The 23,199-nt window shown below is 42.6% G+C and overlaps 1 protein-coding gene across 6 annotated transcripts in view; it reads left to right on the top strand.

The window, feature by feature from the left end:
• The window catches only part of GOLIM4 (golgi integral membrane protein 4), an 84,597-nt gene extending 61,989 nt beyond the window's left edge, over positions 1-22,608 (top strand). For 4 of the 6 annotated variants that reach the window (XM_034998544.1, XM_034998507.1, XM_034998535.1 and 1 more), the window contains 8 exons: positions 320-652; positions 2,318-2,565; positions 3,286-3,368; positions 10,736-10,845; positions 12,274-12,441; positions 12,773-12,841; positions 20,509-20,589; positions 20,897-22,608. In XM_034998544.1, the coding sequence (XP_034854435.1) occupies positions 320-652; positions 2,318-2,565; positions 3,286-3,368; positions 10,736-10,845; positions 12,274-12,441; positions 12,773-12,841; positions 20,509-20,589; positions 20,897-21,046 (1,242 nt within the window). In that variant the 3' untranslated portion in view covers positions 21,047-22,608. The remainder of the gene's footprint in view (positions 1-319; positions 653-2,317; positions 2,566-3,285; positions 3,369-10,735; positions 10,846-12,273; positions 12,442-12,772; positions 12,842-20,508; positions 20,590-20,896) is intronic. The other 2 variants (XM_034998553.1, XM_034998516.1) reach the window with 1 other exon arrangement.
• The last annotated feature ends 591 nt before the right edge of the window (positions 22,609-23,199 follow it).

Here is a 23,199-nt window from a genome sequence, read left to right as displayed (position 1 = left end):
TTAAGGGATAACAGGAGTTAGATTGCTTTTGGGGAACGGGTCTGCTGAGATGTGGTCACGTATAGACTTTACTTTTAAATTACTTACTGTATTCTTCCCGGGATGAAATTGTGCTTATGTTATCTCTATTTTATAGGTGAGATTACAGAGTGAGAAGAGTTAAGTGACTCCATTGCAGCCATACTTTTCAGTCAGGACTCTGTATTTCTAGACTCCAGGATTTTGCTTATGTTGTAACCCCATAGACATGGTAATAAAGAGATTATATCACTGCTTTCAAAATGGAAGAGTGTCATTTCCAGTGATGTGCTTGGCCTAGGTGTCTCGAAATAGTGTTGGGTGGCAGACACATGAAGCAGTTCCTAGAAGAATGGAAGAAACAAAACTTTACCGTCCCACCCGGAAGGAGGCGGAGTTTCAGGCTCTGGCAGAGCTGAAGCAGCATGAAGCTGAAGGCAGAGAGCCCGAGGAGCGGCAGGTGGAAGAGGAGCATAGAAAGGCCCTGGAGGAGGAGGCGATGGAGCAGGTCGGGCAGGCCGAACGTCTGGAGGAGGAGCATGATCCATCACCCGAGGAACAGGATCGGGAATGGAAGGAACGGCGTGAACCTCGAGAAGAAGCCAACCTTCTGGGAGGGCACGCGCCCAACAAAGTACGAGGTCATCCGCTTCATGTCCACCAGGGTTATGTTTTGTCGGCTGGGACGGGGAGCATGGCTTTGTTCTTAAATATTGAAAAAGCCTCCCCATAGATGACAATCCCTAAAATAAAATCTGAGTGAGTTCGCTAAATGTTATATGCACGTATTTTAGTTTTCTATTGTCATGCTCATAGCATAGCTGCCCAGGTACCTCAGAAAGGTGCCTGGGGGAAGGAGAAGGCTGTTGGTGTGTGTATTTTCTTTGTCAGTAGTTCCAAACAAGGGAGCTCCGTGCTGCCCTCCCTTGAGCAGTAAGAGGAGGGATGAGCGCCTGATGGGGCACTTCCTGGAACATGCTCAAGTCCCACGGGCATCGTGAGGCCGAGAAAGGTCTCATTTTCTGTGATCAAAAGTCTCCTTCTCCCTGTTCATTTACTATCAAATGGTAGGTTGGCTTTTGCACATTCATCTTCAAGGTGGTTATTGTTGTCAAAAGTCTGATCTTATCACTTAAGGATGCCCCACTGGGAGAGTATGTATGTTTAACCAGGCTCTGCTCAGGCTCCCCCTACAGAGCACACCCCTCTTACATAAATAAGGTTTTTTCCCTTTAAAAAATCCATTATTATTAGAAATCATACTCATAAAAGAACTTGAAACAACCCTGAACGCAGAAGCTGAGCTGTCTCTTCTTCTGCTATCTCTAAACGGATACCTAACGGTGGGCTACTTAGCCTTTCCATAGATGCTGATCACCTTTTATTTATGACTCTGAAGTTGTGTTTGGCCCCAGACTTTCTAAGACTTCAAGCTGGTTGAGGCTTTAGGCTGAGTAGATGTGAAGGCCTCTATCGCACTTCTATATTGTTGCAAACTTAGCATGGAGAAGCCTCTGCCGGTCTTGTGTCCCTCATAGCTTTCTTCAAAAGTAATCCCCCTTGTGGGTTTGATTTTCCTTACCCCTGCACCTTCTTTCTGTTGGTGAAAATTGCGTGTGCTTATGTTGGTTGAGAGAGAGGGTGGCAGAGGAGAGAGCAGTGGGTAGCTCAGTGGGAAGCAGAGTTTAAGAATTCCTGTATCAGTTTTTCCTTTAGTTAGAAGGTATTATGTTTGCCCTCATTCTCTTTTTCTTTGAAGAAAATGGTTCTCTGCCTCTCCACCCTTACCTGAAATTTGGCTTTTTTTGCTTGCTTGCTATGGTTAACCTGAGGCTGGCTGTGCATTCCTAGAATTAATTGGTGTCCCTGCATCTTAAACTCTTCATGGAAAATCCTTAGCCACAGCTTTAGCCCACAAATTGCCCCAACTAATGGTAGGTCACCAAGTGCCCCCTTAGGGCAGAGCCTCTTGAACATAACATTTAATTAAGGCCCCAAACTGATTTTTTTCTGTTGTGCCCTCTTCCACGTGAGAGGGAGCACATTGAAAATCTGCCACAATGCCAGGAAATCAGGAAGATCAGTAGCTGAAAGAAGCCAAGGGCGACTAAGGGAGTTGGGAAATAGGAGTTCTGGCTCTGGGTGACCTTGGAGCCAGGGTGTAATCACAGTTCACCCGACAGATGGGGATTAAGGAAACAAGCCAGCCCTGCCTCCCGAGTTTGTCGTGAGAATCAGAGGAAGAGAGAACCCAGAGGTCCCGACTACCCTTGCTCAGCACCTGCTCGTTTTCCCTCAGGTATATCCTTCAGCCAAGCCGGTCACCAGGGTCCGGTCGCCGTCTGAGGAGCAGTTGGAAGCGCGGAGAGTGGCCGCCAGGCGGGCGGAGGAGGCCCAGCCGCGGAGGGAGCAGCAGGAGGCTCTGCACCAGCAGAGGCTGCAGGGACACTTGTGGAGGCCGCAGCAGCAGCTTCTCGCCAGAGAGGTGGCCCGGCAGAGGCAGGCCGGCCCACAGGAGGGGCGGCCGCAGCCCCCGGAGCAACCCCGGTAGCCTCCTCCTGATGGGCGCAGACAGCCCCTCCTCTTGTTCTCTTTGGTTTTATTTATTTGTTTATTTTTATTTATTTTAAAGAATTTATTTATTTGTTTGACAGAGAGAGAGAGAGACAGCAAGAGAGGGAACACAAGCAGGGGGAGGGGGAGAGGGAGAAACAGGCCTCCCGCCGAGCAGGGAGCCCGATGCGGGGCTCCATCCCAGGACCCTGGGATCATGACCTGAGCCGAAGGCAGACGCCTAACGACTGAGCCACCCAGGCGCCCCGCTCCCCTTGTTCTTATAAGCAGGTGGCAAGCAGTTTTGTGTATTTATTACCTGTGAGCTTGGGTGTCTCCTGTGGCTGGGGCAGAACAACAGCTTGAGAATTAAATTTCCAAATATTTAATTTCTAAAATAATCAACATTTTTAACCCCTGATTAAAAATGTTAGGTCTCCCAGCTTAGTTTAGGTCTCAAAATAACTAGCAGATTTTTTGCTAACTTTATTGTACTTTATCACACATGAAAGGTGTTTTATCTCTTTTAAAGTATCCTTTGAAACTGTATCTGGAATCTTTATGAAACCTAATAGCACAAGGTTGAAAAAAAATTTATGACTTTTTAAAAAACGTTGAAAAATTTGTTTATCGCTACCTTTAAATATAAATTACTTATGGCCAGTTGTGCCACTTAATCTGTCACTGAATTGATAACATTTGTGTCCCTTACAGGCAGCAAGCTCATTATGATGCTATGGATCATGATATCGTTCAGGGAGCCGAGGACCAGGGCATCCAAGAAGAGGAAGGAGGTGGTGAGGCTTCTTAGATGATGGATATGTTAATAAGATTACTTGGTAACATGTAATATCAACTCAGAGTAGTGCGCACGTCTGAGTACACACAAAGGAGATCTGTGTACTGTGTGTCTTTTGTTGTTGTTGCTGTTGTGTTTTTAGTATTCCTCCCAACCAGTGCACATTGGTGGCCCAGACAGCTCGAGATCATCTATTTCCTTTCTAATGTTTTTCCCGTCGTTTAAGCTTTTTTGTATACTTTTTGTATACTGAATTGTTACTTCTGACACATTATCATAGGGCTGTTATACTCTGGGAAATGGCTCCATTTTCACCTTACCTTGGAAGCCTTTGGATCATTGCCTTTAAAAGTTTTTCAAATTAAGGCAATAGTAGCTTTCACTTGTGGTGAGCATTTCCGATGTAATTTATCAAATATCACTTACTCTATAATAGAACTAGAGAGTAACAGTCTCTCTGGCAAATCTAACACTCAGATATGTATCCTTTTTTTAAAGAGCCTGAAAGAAGATGATTACCCAAACTCCCTCTATAGCCTGTTCTGATATTTTATAGCCCTTCTAGTCAAGAAATTGTTTTCCTTATGTCCCCCTGCACAGCACTTTAAGGTTTTTTGTTCCATTATCAGTAAGACGAGAGAACAGTTTGTTCTCTTATTTACTTAATGAATCCCTTGGTACACTTGAACCTGATGGTAAGTTACCTTGCATCCTTATTTTCTTTTTCTTTTTTTTTTTTTTTTAATTTTATTATGTTATATTAGTCACCATACAATACATCATTGGTTTTTGATGTGGTGATCACGATCCATTGTTTTCGTATAACACCCAGTGCTCCATGCAGAACGTGCCCTCCTTAATACCCATCACCGGGATAACCAGTTCCCCCTCCCCCCTCCCCTCTAAACACTGTTTGTTTCTCAGAGTCCATAGTCTCTCATGGTTCATCTCTCCCTCCAATTCCCCCCCCACATTTTCCCCTTCATTCTCCTAATGTCTTCCATGTTATTCCTTATGTTCCACAAATAAGTGAAACCATATGATAATTGACTTTCTTTGCCTGACTTATTTCACTTAGCATAATCTCCTCCAGTCCCATCCATGTTGACATAAAAGTTGGGTATTCATCCTTTCTGATGGCTGAATAATATTCCATTGTATATATGGACCACATCTTCTTTATCCATTCACCTGTTGAAGGGCATCTTGGCTCTTTCCACAGTTTGGCTATTGTGGACATTGGTGCTATGAACATTGGGGTGCATATGGCCCTTCTTTTCACTACATCTCTGTCTTTGGGGTAAATGCCCAGTAGTGCAATGGCTGGGTCATAGGGTAGCTCTATTTTTAACTTTTTGAGGAACCTCCACACTGTTTTCCAAAGTGGCTGTACCAACTTGCATTCCCACCAACAGTGTAAGAGGGTTCCCCTTTCTCCACAACCTCTCCAACATTTGTTGTTTCTTTCCTTGTCCATTTTTGCCATTCTAACTGGTGTAAGGTGGTATCTCAGGGTGGTTTTGATTTGGATTTCCCTGATGGCTAATGATGGTGAACATTTTTTCATGTGTCTGTTAGCCATTTGTATGTCTTCTTCAGAGAAGTGTCTTTTCATATCTTCTGCCCACTTTTTGACTTGATTATTTGTTTTTTGGGTGATGAGTTTAAGAAGTTCTTTATAGATCTTGGATACCAGCCCTTTATCTGTAGTGTCATTTGCAAATATCTTCTCCCATTCTGTGGGTTGCCTCTTTGTTTTGTTGACTATTTCCTTTGCTGTACAGAAGCTTTTTATCTTGATGAAGTGCCAAAAGTTCATTTTTGCTTTTGTTTCACTAGCTTTTGGAGATGTATCTTGAAAGAAGTTGCTGTGGCCAATGTCAAAGAGGTTACTGCCTATGTTCTCCTCTAGGATTTTGATAGATTCCTGTCTCACATTGAGGTCTTTCATCCACTTTGAGTTTATCTTTGTGAATGGTGTTAGAGAATGGTCGAGTTTCATTCTTCTACATGTGGCTGTCCAATTTTCCCAGCACCATTTATTGAAGAGACTGTCTTTTTTCCATTGCATGTTTTTTCCTGCTTTGTCAAAGATTATTTGACCATAGAGTTGAGGGTCCATATCTGGGTTCTCTATTCTGTTCCATTGGTCTAGATGTCTGTTTTTGTGCCAGTACCATGCTGTCTTGGTGATCACAGCTTTGTAATATAGCTTGAAATCGGGCAACGTGATGCCCCCAGCTTTGTTTTTCTTTTTCAACATCTCCTTGGTGATTCGGGGTCTTTTCTGATTCCATGCAAATTTTAGGATTGTTTGTTCCAGCACTTTGAAAAATGTCATTGGAATTTTGATCGGGATGGCATTGAAGGTATAGATGGCTCTGGGTAGCATAGACATTTTAACAATGTTTATTCTTCCGATCCATGAGCAGGGAATATTTTTCCATCTTTTTGTGTCTTCTTCAATTTCTTTCATGAGTGTTTTGTAGTTCCTAGAGTATAGATCCTTTACCTCTTTGGTTAGATTTATTCCGAGATATCTTATGGTTTTTGGTGCTATTGTAAATGGAATCATTTCTCTAATTTCTCTTTCTACAGTTGCGTTGTTAGTGTATAAGAAAGCTACTGATTTCTGTGCATTGATTTTGTATCCTGCCACATTACTGAATTGCTGGATGAGTTCTAGTAATTTGGGAGTGGAGTCTTTTGGGTTTTCCACATAAAGTATCATGTCGTCTGCAAAAAGAGAGAGTTTGACTTCTTCTTCGCCAATTTGAATACCTTTTATTTCTTTTTGTTGTCTGATTGCTGTTGCTAGGACTTCTAATACTATGTTGAAAAATAGTGGCGAGAGTGGGCATCCTTGACGTGTTCCTGATCTTAAGGGAAAGGCTCTCAGCTTTTCCCCATTGAGGATGATACTCGCTGTGGGTTTTTCATAGATGGATTTTATGAGCTTGAGGAATGTTCCCTCTATCCCTATACTCTGGAGAGTTTTAATCAGGAAAGGATGTTGTATTTTGTCAAATGCTCTTTCTGCATCATTTGAGAGGACCGTATGGTTCTTCTCCCTCCTCTTATTAATGTGTTCTATCACATTGATTGATTTGCCAATGTTGAACCACCCTTGCATGCCGGGGATAAATCCCACTTGGTCATGGTGGATGATCCTTTTAATGTATTGTTGGATCCTATTAGCTAGGATTTTGTTGAGGATTTTGGAATCCATATTCATCAGGGATATCGGTCTGAAATTCTTTTTGATGGGGTCTTTGCCTGGTTTGGGGATTAAGGTAATGCTGGCCTCATAGAATGAGTTTGGAAGTTTTCCTTCTGTTTCTATTTTTGGAAACAGCTTCAGTAGGATAGGTATTATTTCTTTGAATGTTTGGTAGAATTTCCCAGGGGATCCATCAGGCCCTGGACTCTTGTGTTTTGGGAAGTTTTTGATCACTTCTCCAATCTCGTTACTGGTTATTGGCATATTCACGTTGTCAGTTTCGTCCTGTTTCAGTCTTGGCAGCTTATAGGTTTCCAGGAAGGCCTCCATTTCATCCAGATTGCTCAGTTTATTGGCATATAGTTGTTGATAATAATTTCTAATAATTGTTTCTATTTCCTTGGTGTTAGTCGTGATCTCTCCCCTTTCATTCATAATTTTATTAATTTGTGTTTTTTCTCTTTTCTTTTGGATAAGTCTGGCCAGTGGTTTATCGATCTTATTAATTCTTTCAAAGAACCCCAACTTCTAGTTTCGTTGATCTGATCTACTGTGTTTCTGGTTTCTAATTCATTGATTTCTGCTCTAATTTTAATTATTCCTTTTCTAATGTGTGGCTTAGGCATCATTTCTTGCTTTTTCTCTAGTTCTTTAAGATGTAGAGTTAGTTGGTGAATTCGGGATTTTTCTATTTTTTTGAGTGAGGCTTGGATGGCTATGTATTTCCCACTTAGGACTGCCTTTGCAGTATCCCATAGGTTTTGGACCAATGTGTTTTCGTTCTCATCTGTTTCCATGAATTGTTTAAGTTATTCTTTGATTTCCTGGTTGACCCAGCCATTCTTGAGCAGAGTGGTCTTTAGCTTCCAAGTATTTGCATTTCTGCTCAATTTTTTCTTGTGATTGAGTTCCAGTTTTAGAGCATTGTGATCTGAGAATATGCAGGGAATAATCTCAGTCTTTTGGTATCGGTTGACACCTGATTTGTGACCCAGTATATGGTCTATTCTGGAGAAAGTTCCATGTGCGCTCTAGAAGAATGAGTATTCTGTTGTTTTAGGGTGGAATGTTCTATATATATCTATGAGGTCCATCTGGTCCAATGTATCTTTCAAAGCTCTTGTTTCCTTGTTGATTTTCTGCTTAGATGATCTGTCCATTGCTGAGAGTGGAGTATTGAGGTCTCCTACAATTAACGTATTGTTATCAATATGACTCTTTATTTTGGTTAACAGTTGGCTTATGAAGATAGCTGCTCCTATGTTGAGGGCATAGATATTTACAGTTGTTCGATCTTCTTGTTGGATAGACCCTTTAAGAATGATATAGTGTCCTTCTGTGTCTCTTATTACAGACTTTAGTTTAAAATCTAATTTGTCTGATATAAGAATTGCTACCCCAGCTTTCTTTTGAGGTCCGCTGGCATGGAAGACGGATCTCCATCCCTTCACTTTCAGTCTGGATGTATCTTTAGGTTCAAAATGAGTCTCTTGTAGGCAGCATATGGATGGGTCCTGTCTTTTTATCCAATCTGCAACCCTGTGCCGTTTTATGGGAGCGTTTAGGCCATTCACGTTGAGAGTGATTATTGAAAGATATGAATTAATTGTCATCATGTTGCCTGTGAAGACGTTGTTTTTATAGATTGTCCCTGTAAATTTCTGTTGTAGATCACTCTTGGGGTCTTTCTCCTTTTATAGAACCCCCCTTAGTATTTCTTGCAGGGCCGGCTTAGTGGTCACATATTCTTTCAACTTCTGCCGGTCGTGGAAGCTCTGCACCTCTCCATCCATTCTAAATGAAAGCCTTGCCGGATAAAGTATTCTTGGCTGCATGTTCTTCTCATTTAATACCCTGAATATGTCTTGCCAGGCCTTTCTGGCTTGCCAGGTCTCTGTGGATAGGTCTGACATTATTCTGATGTTCCTCCCTCTGTACGTAAGGAATCTCTTCCCCCTAACTGCCCTTAAGATGTTTTCCTTGGTTCTAAGATTTGCAAGTTTTACTATTACATGCCAGGGTGTTGGCCTGTTTTCCTTGATCTTAGGAGGGGTCCTCTCTGCCTCTAGGATGCGAATGTTTGTTTCATTCCCCAGATTAGGGAAGTTCTCAGCTATGATTTGCTCAAATACATCTCCTAGTCCTCTCTCTCTCTCCACTCCCTCTGGGATTCCAATGATTCTGACATTGGAAAGCCTCATGGTGTCACTTATTTCTCTGATTCTATTTTCATGGATTCTGAGTTGTTTTTCCCTGGTCTCCTCTTTTCCCTTTTTATGGATTATGTTGTCTTCCAGGTCGCTTATTCGCTCTTCTGCCTCAGTTACCCTAGCTGTTAGATTATCTAGATTGGATTGGATCTCATTGATAGCATTTTTAAGTTCTGCCAATTCAGCTTTCATTTCTGCCCTTAGAGACTCTATGTTGCCATTAATTGATTTCTCCATTCTAGCCATTGTCTTCACAATTGCTAGCCTGAATTCCATCTCCGACATCTTGGTTATATCTGCATCCATTTGTAAATCTGCAGCATAAGTCATAATCTCTGAGTCTTTTCTATTTTGGGGGCTCCTCCTCCTAGTTATTCTGTTGATGGGTGTTTGAGGGAATGTATAGAGTCCAAATTATTGACCAGAACCCAAGCAATATGCACCTGTTTTCTTGGGACCTTAGGGTTGCTGGCCTCTTGTTTTCCCAGCCTGACTTCTGTGGGAGGGGCCTGCCGCGCTGTTATTCAGGCAACCCTGTTCGGGCCGAGTTGCCCTGCGCCCCTGTGGCGGGGGATGGGCTCAGTGAGAATCAGTTTTTGGGGCTTTTGTTCTCTGGCGGCTTTTCTGGCGGCTTTCCGCGTCTCTTCCGCAAGTCAGAGCAGAAGAGACCGTTTCCAACCCTCTGCCTCAGAGCAGAGATCGCAGTCTATTCTTCAGTGAGCTCTCCAGGCCACACTGTCTCTGTTTCTGTCCGTGCTGTTAGAAACTGCAGCAGCCTGGGTTGTGCGCTCCTCCGCAGCGCTCCCAGTCCTGCCTCCAGTTCGGAGCACGTCTCTGCCCTTCGTGCTCCTAAAATCGCCAGCCGCCCCCAGGTCGCACGCACGCGACCCTGCCACTCCGGGTTTCCATCCTGGGGGCTGCCCTAACGTCCTTTACCCACCACTACCGGTCTGTGAGTCTGTGCCCATCTGCAGCACGCGAGGCTGTCGCTCACCGGTGGTGTAGGATCCCCATGTCCAGGCACCCTCCCGCTGCCGTTTATCCTCTGATATCTGCCCGCGGAATCACAGCTCCCTGCTTCGTACCTCACATCCAACCGCCTGCGATATTCTATTTGTAGAGATCCAGATCTTCTTACACCTCAGGCTGGTTTCATGGGTGTTCAGAGTGGTCCAGTAGATATCCAGCTCAATTCCGGGAACCAGTTGAAATAGGATCCCCTACTCCTCCATCCTCTTTCCCCCTCCTCGCATCCTTATTTTCTATAAGCTAAATACTCTCCATGTACTTAACCTTTCCTCTTACATCTTACTTAAAAAGTTGTTTGCTCTTCTCTTTGTATGCTCTTATCTAAATTCCCTTTATGGAAATATTTTTTTCCAAAAGCTGCAAGTAAACGTCTGTGGGAGCTGAAATGTGAGATATATGTCTGGTGGCAGCCCTCATCAGTGCCATATCAGACGACACACGATCAGCTGGATTTGATTTGAGCTCCACAGATGGAGTTGTTCTTTCTTTCATTTCCTGAGACGTTTTTGGTTTCTTCTTTTGGTACCTTGCTATTTCCTCTGATATTACCAAATTTTAATAATTTTGGCAGCGTCCAGTTGACTGGGCTTTCTTTTATTGGGAAAGTTTTGGTTATTGTTTTTTGCATAACAAGGGGGAGAATGCAGCTGCTGTTATAAACATCTGTTTCAGAAGGTAAGAATGGTGTTACTCACCCACGCCATCTCCTTAGACACACGGTCTGGGAAAAGGACATAGGTTCCTTCAGAAAAGCTGAGATATATGCCACATGGTAAATTAACCTCTCTGGAGGAGAGATTGGGAGAAATGGTCTGGAGGAAAGCCCACCAGTGGCTTTTCTTTGAGTGAAAGGGCGGAATCCTGTCTGGTTCATCTGCACTGATGTTAGTTCCTTCCATTTGCTAGCCTATGAGAGAGACAACCAGCACCAAGATGAGGCAGAAGATGACCCAGAGAATGGACATGAGCCTCAGGATCAGGGGCCCCACGAAACCGATCCGGAATCTGAGGCAGATGTAAGTGTCCTCTCTTTTGGTCACGACACTTGGAAACCCCCAAAGCGGAAAGGAAACTTGAAGGTTTGCCTGACGCCAGGCCTCTGGCTCCAGCTCTGGCTCCAGATGTGTCTGTTACTTGGTCAGTGCCAGAGGAAGGTGGCTTGCATAATTACATGAGCAGTGTTGTTAACTGTAAACCGGGGGCATGTGTGTGTGATGAGACCGGCTCAAAAGTTGTTCTGGGAAAACTTAAAAGGAGTTTCCCTTTGCCAACTTTAATAAAATTAAAACTGAGAAAAGCAAAATTGAGAGGCATTGAAATATGTAGTCATTCTGAAAGATGGAAAAAAAAAAAAAGCAAGTGTGGGAGTTAGAGAACCGGAGAAAGGAAATGGACCATTATGGAGCCTGTTGAACAGTCCACTAGTGCGTTATGTATGTCTTGTGACTCTGTCATCTCCCACCAGTCAGGCCCAGCAGTCAGGGGCCATTTTAATCAATATGTGGATGGATAAGGATGCGTGGCTTGAGAAGTAAAAGAAAAATCTGCTCAGGTGCCATGGTGCTATAGAAAAATTAGAATATAAATTGGTAGAGACCTACTAACCGAGAGTGTTCTTTGGGTTTACCGAAGGACCCTGGACTCTCAGTTCAGCTTCCGTTAAGTGTTCTGTTGGTGACCCTGGAGGCATCGGGAGGCTCCTGCAGGCATTACCGTATCTGCCCAGCTTGGGCTTTAAACTCTGAATCTTTATGAGAACATGTATTATTTTGAAAGGTGCTTCGGGAGTTTGAGTGGAAAATAGAGATAATTCTCAAGTTGATCATATGAAGGGCATTTGTTGAACCCCGTCACTGAGAGCTGCCGGAGCAGGGTTAGGGAGGGATTTTTCAAGATATACTGCCGGAGACTGGGTTAGCCCCTTCTTGTCTCCTTCACAGCCCCTTTCTTAGGTTCTTTCCAGTGGGGCCTTCTCACTCTTCGACGGTTGTCCACCCACTTAACGTGAGAAATCACTGGCAGAGGAAGGTTTGTCTGTATAAAAATCAACATACTCATGAAAGAAGTTACAATTTGCCTATCTAAATCTCTCATTTTAATGATTTCTCCTACTTGGTCTTTCGGCTTTTATTAGCTGTTTTTCTTGTTGTCTATTTAGTTATGCTCACATTTCTTGTGACAGAATTTGGAGGACTGTTTTGGAATTGCTTGCAGAAAACAAGTGCTGTTTGTATTGCATTCTGATTCATTCAGCCTCTGACAAATAAAGCAAGTTTTCTCTTTTGACAGTGGGATGTGTACTTGCGAGTCCTGGCAAGGATGGATCTGCACAATCTGGTGGAGGACGATTTCATTTTCTGCCAGTGTGTGTGTGGCCTTTCAAATGAAATTAAGTTTGATCCTGGATTTTGAAGTAGTGGTTGCTTTTTATTAAAATTTTGCAGAGGGCAGCTGTAGAGGATATAAACCCAGCAGATGACCCTAATAATCAAGGCGAAGATGAATTTGAGGAAGCTGAGCAGGTGAGAGAAGAAAATTTGCCAGATGAAAATGAAGAGCCAAAACAAAGTAATCAAAAGCAAGAGAATGCAGAGATGGAGGAGCATTTGGTGGTAAGCAGACGCTAGTGCAGAGGGTGGTTTTAACCTGGGCATCTTAAGAACTGCCTGGTTTATGCAAAAAGTTAGTCCTAACGCACGCTGACAGAAGGTTCGCCTCTTTGGTTGGGGTTTAGGCCATTATGTGAAACGATATGCCCCCACTCAGAGAGAGAGGGTAACACACCTCCTAGGTTTTGTGTTGGAAAGGATTATTCATCATTTCCTGGCCACTGATGCATTGCAAGTACATTTTTTATGGCTGCGAGCTTGCTCTTTGTCTCGGTGTACTGTAAAACACATCTCCAGTGTTCAGTAACCTGAGCTTCCCCTTTTGTTTCAACAGATGGCAGGAAACCCAGACCAGCAGGAGGATAATGTTGACGAGCAGTACCAGGAAGAGGGAGAGGAGGAGGTAGGGAGGCGGAATGCAGGAAACTCGTCAGGATGCTTGGTGCATCGCACTCCCCTTAAGTGGCGGCATCGGCTTTGACACGCCTTCTGTAGACACCTTCAGAAAGACATAGGCGGGATGAGAGAGGGTGCTTGCAAGAGGAAATGGACCGTGGAAGTAGAGACATTTGGTTAGGAGGGGACAAAAACAGGGTCATAAAATCCTTCCTTCTGGTTCTCATTAGAAATTTTGAACTGAAAGAAGACATTTGGCCTTCTAGGAATGGTGGACTTAGGTCTATGTGATCTCTGTAAGAATATTTTCTCCTGTTTCTTTCCCTCATAAAAGGTAGAAGAACAAAGCTTTGCCTATTGAGGGGGGTCTGGAATGACCCCTGTAACTTGCTCTGTAGACATTGCCACAGTTCTGCCTCACAGCGGTATCCGGCCCCACAGTGTCCGTCAGAATACACTTAACGCCTTCCAAAAAAGTTTTTGAGTCTCTACTTTTTGCCTGTCTTACCTCCTAAGAATTTAGTGTCATAATGAAATTTAGCAATAAAGAAAAGGAAAAAAACGTAAGAAGCTCAGTTGAATAAAATGCATTTGGGTGGAATTTCTTTTCTTTTTTTTAAAGATTTATTTTATTTTAGAGAGAGAGAGCATGGGGTGGGGAGGAGCAGAGGGAGAGGGAGAGAGAATCTCAAGCAGACTCCATGCTGAGCGTGTAGCCTGACACAGGGCTCGATCTCACAACCCTGAGATCATGACCTGAGCCAAAATCAAGAGTCGGCTGCTTTAACCAACTGCACCACCTAGGCACTCCATGGGTGGAATCAATCTTTTCTTTTCTTTTCTTTTCTTTTCTTTTCTTTTCTTTTCTTTTCTTTTCTTTTCTTTCTTTTCTTTCTTTTCTTTCTTTTCTTTCTTTCTTTCTTTCTTTCTTTCTTTCTTTCTTTCTTTCTTTCTTCTTTCTTTCTTTCTTTCTAGATTTGATTTATTTATTTGTTAGAAAGAGAGAGAGAGAGTGAGCACAAGCAGGAGGAATGGCAGGCAGAGGGAGAAGCAGGCTCCCCACCGAGCAAGGAGCCTGATGCGGGGCTTGATCCCAGGACCCTGGGGATCATGACCTGAGCTGAAGTCAGATACTTAACCGACTGAGCCACCCAGGCATCCCTCCATGGGTGGAATTTCTTAAATTTCATTTTAGTTTACTTTTTATTGTAAACTTCTGGCAGATTATTGTTAATTAGTTTCAAGGAGCACCTATCATGGTGACACATCTGTGTAAGTGATGGATGAATGCGAATGGTTGAAGCTGGTTAGTCACAGTGCTCTGCTGTGTGGACCACTGAAGCTCCATACCTAGGGATATGCTCTGAATGAGGCCCTGTGTTTAGTCTCTCTCTGGCCCAGTAAAGCTCTGGTTCAGAGGGGTTTGTCAGCCAGGCTTCCTGCCGACATGGGGCTTTAGCCCCAAGGGGGACTGCATGAATGGATGGACAGATACCCCCACCCCTGGGAACCCTGCTCAGAATACATGTGCTACTATACTCGTGTGCGTAGTTCCCTGCGTTTTCAGTTTTGTTGAATTTGTCCTCCACTTCTCAGAGCTAATGCTAAAATTTGCACTTATACCAGAGAAACAGAAAGGGATGTTGCTCTTTACAGCCATTGGCAATGTATAGCTCTAGTCATGGGCACTCTGGCTTGATCTTTTTATTCTTTCTCTGTTCTCATCCTGCTGTTCATCCTGATCAAGATCCTGAGCTGTGGTATCACAAGAGAGCATTAGGAAAACTGGAAGCCTTGAATATTAAGACATTTTGCAAGAAAAAGGTATTCATCTGGACTTGTCTTGTAACAGGATGTCTGGACAAATATTATTGTTTCATTATGTCAGATGTCACATTATCTGTGAGGGATTAAAAGAGAGGAGGTTCACCTTGGCTTCTTTTTAAAAATGCAGAAGGGTAAACATAAAATTTTAATCCGTATTTACTGATTACTTTTTTACCTTCATATTATGTCAGTTAAAGTGGAGAGAGCACTCCTGTGATCCAAGCGGGGTCAAGGATAGGGAAAAAACAAAGAGACAGGAAGGGAAGAGAGTGGTGACAGGCTGAGGTGAGGACTGCTGCTCTTCGTGTCCCTCAGGTCGGCTGAGCCCACCGGAGCCCTTTTTTCTCCCCGCAGCAGGGCCTGCGTCTCTTTCTCTGGTTCCCTGCTCTGAATTCCTGTCTGGCGTCTCTGCCCCTCTTTCGGACCTCCTCTTGCGTAGGCTCGAGGTCGTGCACCCTGCCATGTAGGAGTGCTCTCAGCCTGCCTTTCTCCTTCCTCGGGTGACTCCCCTCTCTGCCCCTGAGTGGCCCTTACACAGACTGTGGTGCTTCCTCGGGCAGTTCCTGCGATGCTTAGCTATTGGATCTTCCCACCTTTTCCCATTGTTCCCAGTTCTTCCCTGGAGGAGGGAGTGGTTCCCGAATACCATTTAAGGACTAGTAATAGAGACGAAGTTCTCACCAGACTGCAGCAAAATGAGAAAGAAAGGAATGCAATACGTGAGAACCCATTTCATGTTTATAAGTGATGCACGTGAGACATTTGTGGGACACTCCGAAAGCCATGCAGGGCCGTGTCATACATGTCCCTCTTCTCTGCATTGAGCCTCAGAGTACACCGACTACAGGCCCATTGCTGTCGTTGCTTCCCCTCCCATGAGTCCCACGTCACCTGACTTCCATCAGCATTTGCTCCTAGGGAGGAAATGCATCTTGCTGGGCTCCTCCCATCAGACTTGTGACTTGAGCTCAGACAGTGGGACCCGAGATAAGTGGGCTTTTTGGACATTTGCACTATCCCTGCCTTCTTTTATCTTAGTTCAATAGCGTTACCCTTCTATGACATAAAAACGATGGGTATGAACAAGTGTTCACGGCTCACTGCTTGGGACATTCATGTGGGCATCCCATCCCCGTGTTGCTTACTTTCCAGATTTTTTTTTTTTATTAAAGATTTTATTTATTTATTTATTTGAGAGAGAGAGAGAGAGAGAAACAGCATGAGAGGGGATAGGGTCAGAGGGAGAAGCAGGCTCCCTGCCGAGCCGGGAGCCCGATGCGGGACTCGATCCCAGGACTCTGGGATCATGACCTGAGCCGAAGGCAGTCGCTTAACCAACTGAGCCACCCAGGTGCCCACTTTCCAGATTTTTTATCTACTTACGAGCAAACAAGACAAATTAATGGCATTGCCAGAAAGTGCTATGGGTGCTTAAAAGTGGTTTAAATGTTCAAAAAGATATATGTTACATAGATAGATAGGTAAGCTTGAAAACTCTGAGTGCTCATTTTCTCCAAATACAGTTGAAAATAGGTGGATCTGCACACTCGTGGGAGAGCACATACAGGGTCGCTCAGCTGCTGGTAGGGGGACCGCCAGCCTGTGAGTCACCACAGCACGGAGTTGGTGAGGTGCACAGCTCCTGCTAACTGAGACTCAGCCAGCTATGGTGTCCCTCACGAGAGCTGCTGGTGCCGAAGGCCTTTCCTTTGTCCCACTCCATCCACATCTGTAGATTCTAGCAATATGCACTACTTCAAGTTCAGTCTTCTGGTTCCTGTCTCATCCCATGACATCTTTGATGTGAAAGCCAAAGCCCATTTCGGACTCAGTAGATCCGTCTTATTTTGGCGATTAAACTTTGCTACATCACATAGGGACCATTTCTAAAATGCCTAAGACATTAGATTTCAGTGACTAAAAATGAGTAATGAGGAACAGTATTGGGAAATCTTTGACAAAATGTTTGCGTCAGCTTTATCAGGGTACTAAAGAGGGTCAAATGTGGAAGACATAACTGGTGTGTCTCCATTATAAAAGAGTAACATTTGGCTTCTGTTATTAGTCTAAGCATATCTGAAAATTAGAAACTCCGTATCATTTTGTTTCTTTTCAGTAATGCCTTTTAAGATGAGTTTGCATTACTTTGTTCCAAACACAAAGAATATATTACCAGAATAATAATGTATATCTATAAATTTGAAAATTACAAAATTTTCATTTGTGGGTTTCCTAGATTAAAGAGTAATTTACATCAGGGTTTCTTACCTCAGATTCTATTGACAATTGATAAACAACCCAAATTTTCTACAATAGATCTCCAGGGAAGAGAAGAAAGAATTTAGGTAAGGGTGTTTATCTCTCTAGCCAGAGACACTCTTAACCCTGCACTCACTGTCACTCAAGCTAGTAGCTCTCAGTTTTTGCTGTGGCTAAGAATCACCTTGGAGAGAGTGTGTGAAAGGTACAAATTCCTGGATCGGACCTTACCCTTGGAGATTTTGATCTTATCTGTGCTGGGGACTAGGAATCAGAGCTCCAGGAACACACTGTTTGGAGAAGCATTCCTAGAACAGGTGGCCACAGGTGGACTCGGGAAGTCTGAACCTCCTGAAAATTCTATGTTACATTATGTGTATCTGTGCCTATTTGCTTAAATTTGCATTTCTTCCCAAGGTCTTAAAAGGGTTCATGACTCCCCTCCCCCGCCACAAAATTAAAAATCACTGATTTTTATCAAACCCTTTTATTTTACAGATAAGAAATTTGAGCCTTAGAGAGGTTAGCTAAGTTTCTGAAAGTCATACAGCTTGTTATTTTTGCAACCATGATTAGAGCTCACCTAGATCTTTAACTTCCTTTTATAAGAAATGTGGGGGCTGGAGGAATGAGTTAGGTGATACCTCAGAGAAGCCAATGAATCCAGAGTGTGGGTCATTCTACAGGAAAACAAGTCAATAGCATTAAGGGAAAAAGAGGGGAGCAGAACTGCTGTTAGGTATAGCCTTTGTTTGGATGATGATTAGGCCAAACCAAATGTAAATAGACAGTTTTGGGGGTTTTTTGTTTTGTTTTTGTTTTTTGTTTTTTATTTTTATTTATTTGACAGAGAGAGAGAGCAATGAGCGGGATGGGGGCAGGGAGGAGCCAGAGGAGAGGGAAAAGCAAGCTCCCCACCGAACAGGGAACCTGATGTGGGGCTCCATCCCAGGACTCTGGGATCATGACCTGAGCCAAAGGCAGATGCTTAACCAACTAAGCCACCCAGGTGTCTGACATGTTGATAATCAGGAAAATATTAAGTCAGAACTAGACATTAGATGATACCATGGGATTATTTATCAGGCGTGATAATGGCATTGTGGTTCTATAAGAAAAAATCCATTGTTTTTAGGGATACATACTGAGATGGGTAAGGATGAAATTACATGATATCTAGAATTTTTAAGAATAGGTCATCAAAAAAAAAAAAAACACACTGATAGGTGATGCAAGGGTGGCAACATTGAGCTAACTTTTGAACCTTGGTAATGGCTGTAAGGAGTTCCTGAATTATTTGCTTTATTTGTATGTGCTGGCAAATTTTCATAATAGATTTTTATACAGCTAGCATTTGGGAGCCATGGTTTAAATCCAGGTCTCTCTAAATCTACAGCCTGTGTTAGGGTTTGGCAGATTATAGGCCTCGGTCCATTTTGTAAGTCAGGTCTCATTGGAACATGGCTTTTTGTTTACGTATTGTCCAAGGCTGCTTCTGCACCCCAACGGTAGGGTTGAGTAGCTGCTCCAGAGACTTTATGGCTGAGCAAGCCTGAATATTTACTAAGTCTGGCCTTTTATAAAAAAAAAAAAATCTGTGGACCCTGGTTTATACATTCTTTCCCACCATATTGCAGTTTCAAGGCAGTTCCTTCCCACCCCAACTAAACCAAGTTTGGTGTTCACTAGTATATTTTCATTATTAAGACTACATAAGACGTGCCTTTGTTCACTGAAATTGATGGGGATACTTCGGCAATTTAACGATGTTTCAATTAGTGAGGCTTTAATATATGTAGTCTGAAATTAGTAATGCAGTGTTTTCATCTCAAGTGTTGTCATGAGATTCTTTGACAAAGGGCAGAAGAGATGTCACGGACCACTGATAAGAGCCTGTAGGTGAGACTAGGGTGTCTTCTCTTTAGCTCGCACCACTGGGACATGTGAATACAAAAAAAGCCTTATGCCACCGTCCCCAGAATGTATTTATTTGGTTCTATTGTAGTTCAGGGGCTGTGAGTCAGGCTGACGTTGGGCTGATGAGAAGAGGTTCAATAAAGCTGGGCTTTGTCTAGGCCTCTTTGAAGGGTCATCTTTGTCAGCTCTTAACAAGCCAGGTTCCTACCAAAGCTCGTGTGGTGGGTTGTGGTTCATTCCTCTCACACCTGGGCTGGACACTTTGAGGCAGCCTTAATTTGTTCCTCTTTAAGTGTAACACCTGTGTGCTTTCCTTCCCTTGCCCATTTCTGGGATTTTTAACACCCCCTTCCCCACCTCCACCCCCAAACTGGTAATTCTGTGTGTTATTCAGGAAGACCTACTCTTATACCACTGTCCTAGGACAGGTCAGGTTTTCTTTTAGTCCCAGGACACTACTTGATGCTTAATGGATGGGCAGCAATTTTTTTGAAATTCAAGTGACTTCAATCTTTTGGCATGCGTACGGTTTTCAAAATAGTTAAGTTAGAAAATATATTTTACCTTGTATTTTTGTGGAATGTAATCACTAAATAGAGGTTATTTTGCAAAAATATTTGGGTACTTTCTTTGATTTACATTTTGAAAAAGATAATTGGGATCAGTGACAGACACGTAATAGTAATAGCACACACAAAAGAAAACTACTTGAAACAGAAATGTCATGTTAGAACATTGAAGAGATGTAGGGATTTGGGGCAGTTTAGTAACTATTTCATGAAGAAATTGAAATGATTGTGTTCTATGTTCTAGATATTTTAGCCAGAGAACTTTATTCTTAATTATAGGATTATATATATACATTTTCTCTGTTTTCTACTACATCATGTATAGGTAATGGTGTCTGTTTTCTGTGCCTTTACAGAGCAGGTATTTTTTGCATTGGTTCACTTATTCATTCATTGACTGATGCATTCACCAGTATTTATTAAGCAATTGCCATGTGCCAGGTACACATCTAGGTACTAAAGACAGTTGAGTAAGACAGATGGTTCCTGTCATCCTGGAATTTACATTCTGTCAGAGCCTTCAGACTTCTGCAGTTCTCGCATCTTCTAGGTTGGCCTGTTAAACTGCTCCCATTTTAATTTTATAAGCTGAATTTCCTCAGGTGTTATACTTGCAGGGTTAACACTTATTTAAAGAAATGAGAAATTCAGACACAAAAGTCCTAGCTCTGAATCAATGGCATTGATTTTTTTTTTTTTTTAAAGATTTTATTTATTTATTTGAGACAGAGAGAATGAGAGACAGAGAGCATGAAAAGAAGGAGGGTCAGAGGGAGAAGCAGACTCCCCGCCGAGCAGGGAGCCCGATGCGGGACTCGATCCCGGGACTCCAGGATCATGACCTGAGCCGAAGGCAGTTGCTTAACCAACTGAGCCACCCAGGCGCCCTGGCATTGATTTTTTGTAGGAGGTGTATCATACATCTCTTCGTAGCTAATAGACAAGTTAAATCTTTGACTCAAAAAGACTTGTTTTTTTTCAAATTTATTTTTAGTTTAATTTTGTTTCTGCTATTTTTAATGAGCTGTTTGGAGACCAAAATATGTCGTTGCAAGTGTTTAAATGATAAAAAGGGTCACCTAGTATCTCTGGTTTCTTTCAGGTTCAGGAAGATTTGACTGAAGAGAAAAAAAGGGAGTCGGAGCATAATGCTGAAGAGACCTATGGTGAAAATGAGGAGAACGTACGTATGGGCCGGAGGTGCGCCTGCTCGTGTGCGCGTGCGTGGGAGACGCGTCTGCCCCGTGGGTCGAGACACCAGCGGGCACGTCTCAGGTGCCGAGCAGTTTCACGGGCCAACTAGAGTTAGGAAAGCCTGTGGCGACGTGAAGCTTAGGGAAGACTGGCGCCATGGCCTGCGGAACTTACTCCTCCGGTCGCTTCCTTTCTCTAAAAATGAGGGACTTCACTTTTTTTCTGACGGGGGTATTATTTGTATCGCTAGCTCTACACCCTACCTCTTCGTTTCCCCTTTTTCTTTTACCTTTAAGGCCGATGAAAAAAACAATGATGGCGAAGAACAAGAAGTTCGAGATGACAACCGCCCCAAAGGCCGAGAGGAACCCTACGAGGAGGAGGACGAGGAGGAAGAGGACGGGGCCGCCGCTGCGGGGAAATCGCGGCCAAGAGCGGAGATGTAGCGGCGCCCGACGGCGCGGACGGTGCGCCGCCAACCGCGTCTTTCCGAGCTGCTCAGAAACAAGTCCGCCTCCTGAACTCTAGGATATGTAATTACAGAATTAAGAATTTAGGCTTTTTTTAACTTTTGTATTAGAAGTGCTCAGACGTTTGTATGAATATATTTTGATAACCTGGGTTAGAGCTTCTTTTGTATTCAAGCTGCACACGAGCACGAAGACAGACGATGAAGCAACCCTTAGCCTTTGAATCTCATTTTGCATAGATTACGTGATGCTGGGAAGGGCACCGGTTTTGTGTATTTCAGCTTCTTGCTTCTCTATCTTCTCGTTTCCGGGTGTTCTGTTGTTTGCCTTTGATAAGATAACAGGATTTCAAACAGGGAATACTGCAAAATGCCGCGTAGCCTTTAAGGAGAATGGCCGGTGTCTTAACTGCTGCCTTTCTGAGGTTCTTGTGTATAGTTCGGATGGGATTTTCACCCCTCTGTCTCTCGAATAAGATCCACGTACAGACTGACATAAATTGGAAAGGCATTTTGGTTATAAAGGCAGTTTTTCAGGCTTCTCCTATCAGTTAGAAAAATGTCTGGCTTTACTTCAAATCACAGCTGTTCTCGAATTAGATTTTAAAATGAGATGCTACTAAAACTCATGACACAGCCTTCTGGACCTTGATATTCCAGTCTTCAAACAAGGTAGGACACATCAGTGTATTAACCTTCCTGAAGGACTGACACCTTGTTTAGTAACTAATTTAGTGTGTGGGGGTGCTCTTTTCTACGTGAGCACCCATTCAGTTCTTTTTTTTCTGAAATCGTCTCGTGATATCCTTGTTTCAATATCTAGTTCTCTACAGTAATACAGATTTCCCCCATAAGCTCTGTTCCTCAATATGTAATCACTTTGATGACAAGTATGAATATGAAGGCATTCCAAATTATACAGTTGAATAGGGTTATTTTTCGAAAACTATACAGTGAAATACCCATGGTGATATGATAGACCATCATGACTTTTGTGTTTGCTGGGATCGGAGCCTGTGTTATGCCCATGTATGGCATTTTAATGCCTGCAAAAGTCCCCTAAAATAAAAAAATTAAAAATCAAAAATTTCTTTTGGGATCAAGACATATTTGTCTCTCTACATAAAGATTTTTAAATATATAGAATTAGGTTATATAATTCATATGTGTGTGGTTTTGTAATAATACTCAAATTAATAAGGACATTTAATTTCTACCATTGTTGTATGAATGTAATGTTAGTTTTTAATAACCACACTCATGTATGATTTTGATTATCCCAGTGGAGTGATTATGTATGTATGCATAGGAATGTTTTGTTCAAATGTATTTTGGATTTTCAATAATCATAAATCGAATTTTACCTTTATGTATAAAAACCCTTTATGTAATGTAAAATGTATAATATTGTACATAATATTCAGAATACAATTATTTTGGTAAATTAGTTTGTATTTTTAATGTCCCAGTTGCAGTATTTAATTATTTGAACCATATTGAAACTTCGTAATAGTCAATAAAGCTATAAAATGTGGTAAATCTCTTGAAGTCTGTGATTTCTTATTAGTTTCTGATCCTATCGTTCAGTCCTCTTTTATATAAGGAGAAATTTTAGGAGGTACCAGTATAGATTAATGAATTATAAAATGCCTTTCCAACCTTTTCCTACTTTCCTTATCTCTCTCTCTCTCTCTTAACTGGATTGGTACTTGATTTTCTTTCCCCCTCTCCTAAAGAAAGAGCTAAGAATTGTCATTTTATGTGAGCTAGTTCTTGGGGAAGAAAATATAAATAGATAGAGAAATGTAAGAGACTGTCATGTGAGCACACACGAAACAAGGAAACACATTTTAAATTCCCCCTAGGAAAGCAACCAGCCCAAACCATTCTACTCTGTATGGCACCAAGTGTTTAGAAGAGAACTAAGCAGTCAGAGTTGAGCTATATTAATGAGATGTGCAGAAATAAAGTGTCACTTGTATTTATCTTGCCAATTAATCTGTGACTTTTGGTGCAGTCAATAAATCAAAGGATTTGGGCCCAGTGACATAATCAGAAGGGGGGGGAAAGGCACATTTATTAGGGACAAGGACAGTGGAACACAAAAAAACTACCTTAGTACAATGTAAG

This window comes from Mirounga leonina, unplaced genomic scaffold, assembly GCF_011800145.1.
Source record: "Mirounga leonina isolate KUSES-001 unplaced genomic scaffold, KU_Mleo_1.0 Mir_115, whole genome shotgun sequence".
NCBI classification, from domain to species: domain Eukaryota; kingdom Metazoa; phylum Chordata; class Mammalia; order Carnivora; family Phocidae; genus Mirounga; species Mirounga leonina.
The sequence above is the reverse complement of the archived record's forward strand: the minus strand, read 5'-3'. Positions and strand labels throughout refer to the sequence as shown.